The sequence below is a fragment of the Echiichthys vipera genome (assembly GCF_963691815.1).
Source record: "Echiichthys vipera genome assembly, chromosome: 6".
NCBI lineage: Eukaryota > Metazoa > Chordata > Actinopteri > Perciformes > Trachinidae > Echiichthys > Echiichthys vipera.
This window is the reverse complement of record NC_139831.1, coordinates 28,568,013-28,576,637: the sequence shown is the minus strand read 5'-3', so window position 1 is coordinate 28,576,637 and position 8,625 is coordinate 28,568,013. Positions and strand designations below refer to the sequence as shown.

The 8,625-nt window shown below is 46.8% G+C and overlaps 1 protein-coding gene across 3 annotated transcripts in view; it reads right to left on the bottom strand.

The window, feature by feature from the left end:
* Positions 1-302: 302 nt before the first annotated feature.
* LOC310948176 (storkhead-box protein 2-like) overlaps positions 303-8,625 on the bottom strand; it is a 59,452-nt gene continuing 51,129 nt past the window's right edge. For all 3 annotated transcript variants that reach the window (XM_083915219.1, XM_083915218.1, XM_083915217.1), the window contains exons 3-4: positions 3,691-6,079; positions 303-666 (exon numbers count right to left, since the gene is read on the bottom strand). In XM_083915219.1, coding sequence (XP_083771345.1) covers positions 462-666; positions 3,691-6,079 — 2,594 coding nt within the window. In that variant the 3' untranslated portion in view covers positions 303-461. The remainder of the gene's footprint in view (positions 667-3,690; positions 6,080-8,625) is intronic.

Genomic DNA, 8,625 nt, shown 5'->3' with positions numbered 1-8,625 from the left:
ACACACACACACACACACACACACACACACACACACACACACACACACACACACACACACACACACACACACACACACACACACACACACACACACACACACACACACACACACACACACACACACGTGAATGTGAAACAACACAACAGCAGTGTGTAAACTAGAGGCTGTAGAATGACATGGTCAGAGTCTGCCCAGTGGCCTGGTGTATATACTGTGTGTGTGTGTGTGTGTGTGTGTGTGTGTGTGTGTTTGTGAGCAGTTTCCTGGTGGTCTTAAAGTCTCTGTTTGTATCTGTCCAGGTTTGTGTGTGTGTGAGTGTATGAGTGAGTAGCTATAGTTCCTCAGTAGGCCGGTGGCAGCTCCACTGTCTAAAGATGTAACAGTCCTTGGGGTGGGACTTTTATTTTCTGGCCCCTCTCCTCTGGTCTCGGCACTCCACCCAGCCCTTAGTTCTGCCCCTAGACGCTGGTGATTGATGCAAGGCAAGCGCTGGGCTTCTGGAGTTTCTCCGGTTGGGTGCCGGCAGGTTCTGGGATGGCACGGAAGGAGAAGGGCGGGGCGGTGCCGCTAGTGATGCCGAGATGGCCGGGGCTCAGCGCCAGGTTCTGCCGACGGTTACTCTCCACTATGGAAGAGGTGTTGGACGCTAGGCTCTCCCTTGTTCTGCAGAGACACAGTGACACAGCATGAGAAATGATAAAGCACAAAGCTTACACTCAGATTTGTGTTCATCGCCACAGAGGAACAGGCGCTTAACCACGGGCGGAGGTTTCCTTCAAACGTTGGGGGAATACATGGTCTTTTAAGACACTTGCACATCAAATGAGCCATCAAGACATTTTTTTTAGTGTATGAGCTATTAACGAAGAAGTCTGAGAGAGTCGCTAAAAGCTGGACATGGCTAACACTGATTAGCTCGGGGCAGTACGGTGAAGGCATTCAAACGTCTTTTTTAACCACTAATAGTGCTGAAAATAACAGCAAACCTCTGCAGCAGCATGAGAAGAGTCCCTACACAGAAAACAAAGCACCAATGGGCTCCTTCCTTTGGGATTGACTTTGGTAATCAACTTGAATGGACTTTACTATGAGAGGAGCTGGTACAGGGGCCATTAAGTAAGTCATTAAAACACTCTTAATAAACTCTGGGTTCACTAACTACGTTGTTGGTGCTTTGTTTTCTGTGTAGGGACTCTTCTCATGCTGCTGCAGAGGTTTGCTGTTATTTTGAGCAGTATTAGTGGTTAAAAAAGACGTTTGAATGTCTTTATCGTACTGCCCTGAGCTAATCAATGTTTGCCACGTCCGGCTGTTAGCGACTCTCACAGATTTCTCCGTTCATAGTTGATAAACGATAAAACAGTCTCGATGGCTTTTTTGATGTGTGTGGGATCTGAAAAAGACCATGTGATGATTTTACGGCAGAATTTCAGTTTAAGCATGTGGTGGAGGTCCTCCCTGGGAAAATGTTAGCAGCTCCGGACCGCAGCACAGCTGTCTTCCGACTCTGAGCACATTATACTTTCTGTATGTGTCATCAGTCAGAGGCCAATTCCATGTGTTGTAAATCATCTCATGTGATGCTACTCAGCCAATTAAATCTGTGCCTTTTGATGACACCCTAAAACTGTATTTCCAAACCGGCCTCGGGAGTGCATACATTAAAATGGGTTAAACTGAGTTTTTACAAACGGATGATGTAAGCCTCTCTGGTGAGGGCTGGTACTGTGCGCTCATTTTAAATTGCAATATAGCCGCATACAGAGCACAGCTGTTATCATTATTTGTGGATTTATGTTGATTCTGCTGGACTACGATTCCAAAATAAAGATGTTATCACCGCAGCGCAGCAGCTTGGGAGTGACTGCAGCTTAAGAAAGTAGTAGGTATGGGTTGAAGTCATCAATTTTGCTGACAGACATGAAAATATAAAAATGAGAAGAGCTATAAGGTATAAAAGGCGGTGTGGAAATAGCCTGACTATTTCCATTCTTGCCACTGATTTTGTTTCAGAGAATAGTGTCTTCTATCAAAAAATAAATAAAAGAAATGTTGCACTTTTAACACTGGGTAAACTCACAGCAGCCTTTGAGTTTCAGAACTTTATAAGGATTCAGTTTCAATCAAGTTATTAGTGTTGAATGCTAACTGTAGACATAGGGGTGAGAACCAGAGGGGTTACATAATATTACATATGCTGTGGAATATAACTAAGTCAGCTGGTTAATTAGCAAGGTGACCTATATTGTGTGTGTGTACTTCTGCAACTATCTTTGTGAGGACCCATTTTATAATTTTCCCATCATAGTGTGGACATTTTGGCTGGTCCTCACTTTTTCATATGTGTGTGTGTGTGTGTGTGTGTGTGTGTGTGTGTGTGTGTGTGCGTATAATCAAATGAGTTATACATACCAAACTGAAGCTCTCGATGAGCTCTTTCTACTGCCAAAAAGGAACAAGTTAATTCTAAACCAATCCAGAGTTATTAACCAAACACTAATGGACACTGAACTTTTTGTGGCCAAAAGGGCACGAGTGACCTTTAAAAGATAGAAAAATGTATTTGAAATAGATGTCAAAATATTGTTTGTTAAGTATATTGTCATCCACATGTTTATGATGTTTTAATATTAAAGATTGATTTTAAAGTGTAACTGTAAGTGAAATTGGACCCCAGGGTCTTTTTCATTGTGAATATACATCAAAGAAGCCATTGAGACAAGTTTTTAGGGTGATCACCTATTAACGTTATCCCGTAATCCCGGACAGTCACTAGCAGCTAGACGTGGCTAACACTGAGTAGCTCGGGGCAGAGCGTCGAACCCATCTAAAACGTCTTTTTTAACCACTAATACTGCTCTAAATAACAGCAAACCTCTGCAGTAGCATGAGAAGAGTCCTTACACAGAAAACAAAGCACCAACAACGTAGTTAGTGAACCTGGAGTCTATTAAAAAGGTGGACGGAAACGAGACCCACTGACCTATAGGGACCCCACCCCCCGAGATCTCGCAGGATATTTCGTTTCTGCATACAAGTCGATTACCGAATGCAACGTAGTTCAGTTCTATTGAGGGTCAATAGAACTGAACTCTGGTTTTTCAACTCTGGGTTCTCTAACTACGTTGTTGGTGCTTTGTTTTCAGTGTAGGGACTCTTCTCATGCTACTGCAGAGGTTTGCTGTTATTTTCAGCAGTATTAGTGGTTAAAAAAGACGTTTGAATGCCTTCACTGAACTGCCCCGAGCTAATCACTGTTAGCCACGTATGGCTGTTAGCGACTCTACTGGATATCTCTGGTAATAGATGGATCACCCAAAAAACTTGTCTCAATGACTTATTTGATAACCATTCATGCTGAAAAAGACAGTGGGTTCCAATTTCGCTCGAGTTACACATTAATAAACAAAGTCAGGAAAAAGTTTGGTCATTTTTTTTGTTTCGGCTCTCCTGTGAAGCTGATCAAATGTCACTTACGCTCCTCTGGTTCTAGGTCTTATATCTGATAACTTTTACAAATGCAAAAGTAGGACATGATGTTCACTGCAGATGTCTCTATTCTCATGTGCCAGTGGGGCTGAAAACATAATCTGCTTAACCCAAAACTAATGAAAAAGGAATAAAATATTTTAGCTAACAAGCCCACAATGAAATTTATAGCATTCGATAAATTGAAAATGTTCTCACCGGGGTGAGTTGAATCCGCTGTCAACAGTGACGGAGCTGGAGTCCATACTATCCAGTCTAGCAGAGTGGGCTGACTGCTGGTTCTGACTGGGCTCTGGAAGGTTCTCTTTAGCACCAGGGAAGGTGAGGGTTCTTTCAAACCTCCTCTGTAGATCCCTCTCCTTCTCTCTCTCCAACAGCCACTGCATGGTCCCTGCTCCACCTCCTCCCATCCCAACAACACCTCCTCCGGCCTTATCGTCCTCCCCTCGACTTTTAGTGCCCCCCTCCTCGAGCTCCTCATCGTCCGAGACGTTGTAGTAGTCAAAGGAGGCCTCTGCAGCACTGGTAGTTGGCTCGATCCCCTGGGGGGGAACAGACGGTGTGGCCACCAGAGGTTTGGGAGCATCGAAGGCCTCCTGGGAATCAAGTGCATCGCAGGGCGAGGACAGAGTAGAGGAGGCGAGGGTCGGGGCATTTCTCAGGGAGCTGTAGCCGGGCAAAGGGAGGCTAGGAGGAGGTTTGAAGAGTGTGTCTTTACTAAAGATCTCCTTACGTTTCTCCTGACCAGAGGAGGCACTGTGGGGAGGTCGTCCATTAGGAAGGGGTGGATCAGGTATAGAGAGCGGTATTGGAGGCAGGCTGCCACCCTTAGGTCCCACCTTTGACAAGTCCTCCTTATTTTCTAGAGGATGGGGCGTCTGTCTGTCCGTTTGCCTGTCAGCACTGCCTAGTTTTAATCCGTCATGGCTACTCTTGCCTAGAGTTCCCAGTGGGTTAGCCGCTGTGAGTGCAGCCTCAGAGGAACCCGCACATTGGAAGTAATCATCGGGAGGGACGGCGGCGAGCAGTGGTTTGGGTGAGTATGCGGGCAGGCTGTCCCTGCTCTTACTCTTCTCTAGACTCCTGCCACCATCCAACCCCAGAGAATCCACAGGCAGCTTAGCAGAGGGAGGGGTGGCACGAGAGTAGTGAGAGGAGCTCTGATTGGCTCGCAGGGTGCCGTCGTCAGTATAGTAACGGCTCCGTTCGTCGTAGTAATCGGGCGGTCCAATCAACCCAGCTGCAAGGGGTCCTTTAGAGTTGTCCATGGATCTGGAGCGCTCCTTGGCCTTGTCGCTGCGTTCGTTCCTGGACTTCCTCTCCTGGGTGTGGGAGTGTGAGCGGTGGACTTTGGAGTGGTGGGCTGACGGGCCATGGCTTGGCTCTGGGAAAGGCATTTCTGTGCGCCGCTTGGCGAGCTCTCCAGACACATCCCACTCTGGCGTGACAGGAAGGTGGGAGGAGTCGAGGATGTTGGGGTTGCTGTGCGCCAGGTGAAGGCGGGCCCGTTGTCGCTCCATGGCCAGGGCGTGTTCCCTCGGTGACCGAGCCAGCGAGGACGAGTAGGCTCTGTAGTCCCTGTCGGCCAGCTCCAGGTGGGAGCCGTCGCTGGGCTCGCCGCGGGACGCCCTCGTCTTGCTATGTGAGCGGCTGAGTTTGGTCTGAGACTGCTTCCTGTGTCGTCCCCCACTTCTCCTACTCCGGGAGCTCTGATTTGCTGACGACGCTTTGCTCCTCTGAGCGCGCTCTTCTTCTAGGCGCTTCATGACTGCTGTGTGCCGGGCGAGGTTCTCCACAGTGAGGTCAGGGTTGATTCTGCGGATGATCTCCATCTCTACCTGGCGAGGCAGCTGGCTGGGCGCCTCCTCGTCACGAAGCGGCCACTCCTCGGGGGGGAACTGTGCAGAGAAGGTGGCCAGCTGTTTGGCCTTGTCCTTCTTAAAGCTCAGACGGAACAGCTTCAAACCAAATTTACGACTTCCTGTACCACTTCCTCCACCTGCTTGTTTCTCTATCTCTCCAGTTCCTCCACCTCCTCCTCCCCCTCCTCCCCCGCTGCGGTGCTTGGTGAGCGTGTCCGTCTTGAAGGGGAACCCAAGGGTGCTGCGACTCTTCTCTGTGTTGCCTCCTGCTTGCTGAGGAGGCGTTTGAGGAGAGTGCGGGGACGAGTACGCCTCCCGGTGGTCTTTGGGAGATCGACGCTGCAGGGTGGTGTGGTGGCTAGGGGGGTCGTTGAAAAAAGAATCCCCACCTCCTCCACCTCCCCCACTGTGGTTTTGGCTGGACTTCGGGTGCGTTCGATCTCGCACGGCTCCAGAGGTGGACGGGGTGATGGTGCCAGAGAGAGGAGAGGTGCACTGCGTCTGCTGATGCTGCTGTTGGTTCTGATGTTGCTGCTGCCCGTGTCGGTCGGCGGATCGCTCGTCCAAGTGGTACCACTTGGAGCTGGTTCGGATTAGGCTCGGAGTGATGAAGTAAGTCTGTGGGGTCACAATAAAATATCCGTCGGGTGTTGGGTAGATCTTCCGCTCACGGACCAGCATGCTTAACGTGTGGTGCAGAACCTCCTCCGTTGGTGTGGGAACACCTGAGCAAAACCAGGGACAAGAAGTAGATAAGATTCTCTGTGCATTAGAAACAAAGTTATGATTATGTGTATCAAAACAATGAGAAACCTCTACAATTTGTTTTTATTACATTACATTAATTTAGATGACTGTTAATGAGATAATCAGTTCTTATAAAGGGGGCAACATACAACTATTTACAAGGTATTCTACACATGGTTTTGGTATTTCATCTGCTGATCCAGTGGACCCTTATCCTCTGGGATATTTGTGAAATTGACTCTGAATAAACTGCCGTCAAAACAAGTGCTAGCGTATCGATGGGTTTTTTATAGTACTCTGCTGGGAGGCCAAAAACTGAAGTAACTGATTCAATATAGGGGGTATTCAACTCCTCCACTTGATCTGAAGATATATGAAGTATGAATACACACACACGCACAGACACACACACACAAACTGCAAACAAAGGTATCCCTGGACACCCTATCAAGCCACTTGTTCTGCAATACCACAGTTTCCCTAACTGGTCCTTGTGGACTATTTGTGATTTGACCAGTCACTGGTCCAGTCACTTCAGTGGTTGGTGTGACTTCTGGTGTTTGCTCTCTGCTTCGTCTCTATTCTTCCTTCCTGCTTTCTCTCTCTCTCCTTAATTCACCTCTATCCCTCTCTCTCTTCTCAGTATCTCCTGCTCTCTCTCCCTCTGTCAGTCTCGAGCTATTACTGCCAGTTACATCATAGCAGCCTTTCAGCCCAGCCAGAGTGATGCAACTCCAAGCAGACAGACTACATGTGCGCGCGCACACACACACACACACACACACACACACACACACACACACACACACACACACACACACACACACACACACACACACACACACACACACACACACACACACACACACACACACACACACACACACACACACACACACACACACACACACACACACACACACACACACACACACACACACACGCACACACGCACACACGCACACACACACACTTTCCTCTCCATCTTGTTGATAAGAAGGCCAAGCAGAGGGGAGGTGGAGACAGAAGCAGTCTGTGTCTGAAAGCTGCTGTTAATCCTGACAACACATCCAAATGTATGGTGTTACATTGGTCACTCTCTGCTCTCATTGCACTGCCATCAGGGGAGAAACTGCGATGAGAACAGTGTGAGTGAAAGTCTGTGAGTTGCAGGTCCAGACCGCACAAACTCAAAATGAGTGCACCTGAAACCTTGCTAATAATCTCTCATTTCAAGTACAGTGGGTCAAAGTGTGTAAACTGAGGGATGGTTAGAATGGATAGTCTGGAGAATCATTTTGCTGTTTTCCTTTGTCTTCCTAAAAAGTTTGACTCATTTTGTCAGGTATTCCAGCGGCTGACCTGTTACATTTCTTATTACTGATGTCCCTGTGTTCCCTCATCAGTAATTAACTTGGTGTGTATAATGTTGTTATACTGACAGCAATAATTGCCAAACCTCTGAAAGTAAGAGTCAAGTTGAACTAGAAAAGTGCACTCCCTGTCATTAGTTTCACACAGGATGCCAACTCCTGTGTCCTGGGTAGGGTTGCATGCAGCAAAGGGCCGCAGGTCGGAGTCGAAACCATGTAACATTTTACTCAACATTCATGTTTTTGTTGTTCAATGAAAGAGTTGATTGTTCAATAAAATAATTAAAATTTGATAAAGTTCTACTTACAATTATATCTGTTAAAATGTAATGTTTTTTTATTGTATTATTTTGCACGGATGTCTTCAAATGACAAAAAAAATGTTTTTATTTATATTTGGATATGATACAGTTTGTTAAATTTACCCCCAAATTCCAGTTAATTCTTTTAATTCCCATGGAAAGTTTCCAATTTGGAAATCTCCAAAATTCCCCAACTTAACTTCCGATGGGATATTTCTGGAAAGAAAACTGAACGCCCCTTTGCAACCCTAGTCCTGGGTGAAAGTCGTGTGTTTGCCTTGTGTTTCCCTTCCACCAGATGGTCCAGTTGAAAATGAGACCAACCTTTTTAAGGATGTTTGAGCCACAAAAAAGACCAAAATGTGTCCTGCAACAGCTTTTTTTTTTAGCATTGATGTATAAAGAGAACTGGATACAGCGCTCAAGGTGGAGACCCTTACATTCCTGTGAAAGCTGCTCACTAGCACATTAAGCCGCAACATTTCAACTGCCGCATCTGAAAATACCTGGATAACACTGCTTCAGCACTGTGTGGCCCGTAGAGCAGATGCACTAGAGATTTCCACCAGTCGGCTAGTACCAGTTTAGCGCTCTGCTGACTTAAATGGTGCATTCAAGTCAGCAGAGCCATTCTTCTAGACCGGGGGTGCCCAATTCAGGTCTTGGAGGGCCTCTGTCCTGCATGTTTTAGGTTTCTCCCTGCTTTAACACACCTGATTCTAATGATTTTCAAAATGTTAGTCCTTCTTTATGATCTTAAATTTGAAATAAATCTTTTTGGGGCAACTTGGCATCCCATGACCGACACAGATGTTGTATTTTCCACGATGTCACTATTGGCTTCAATAG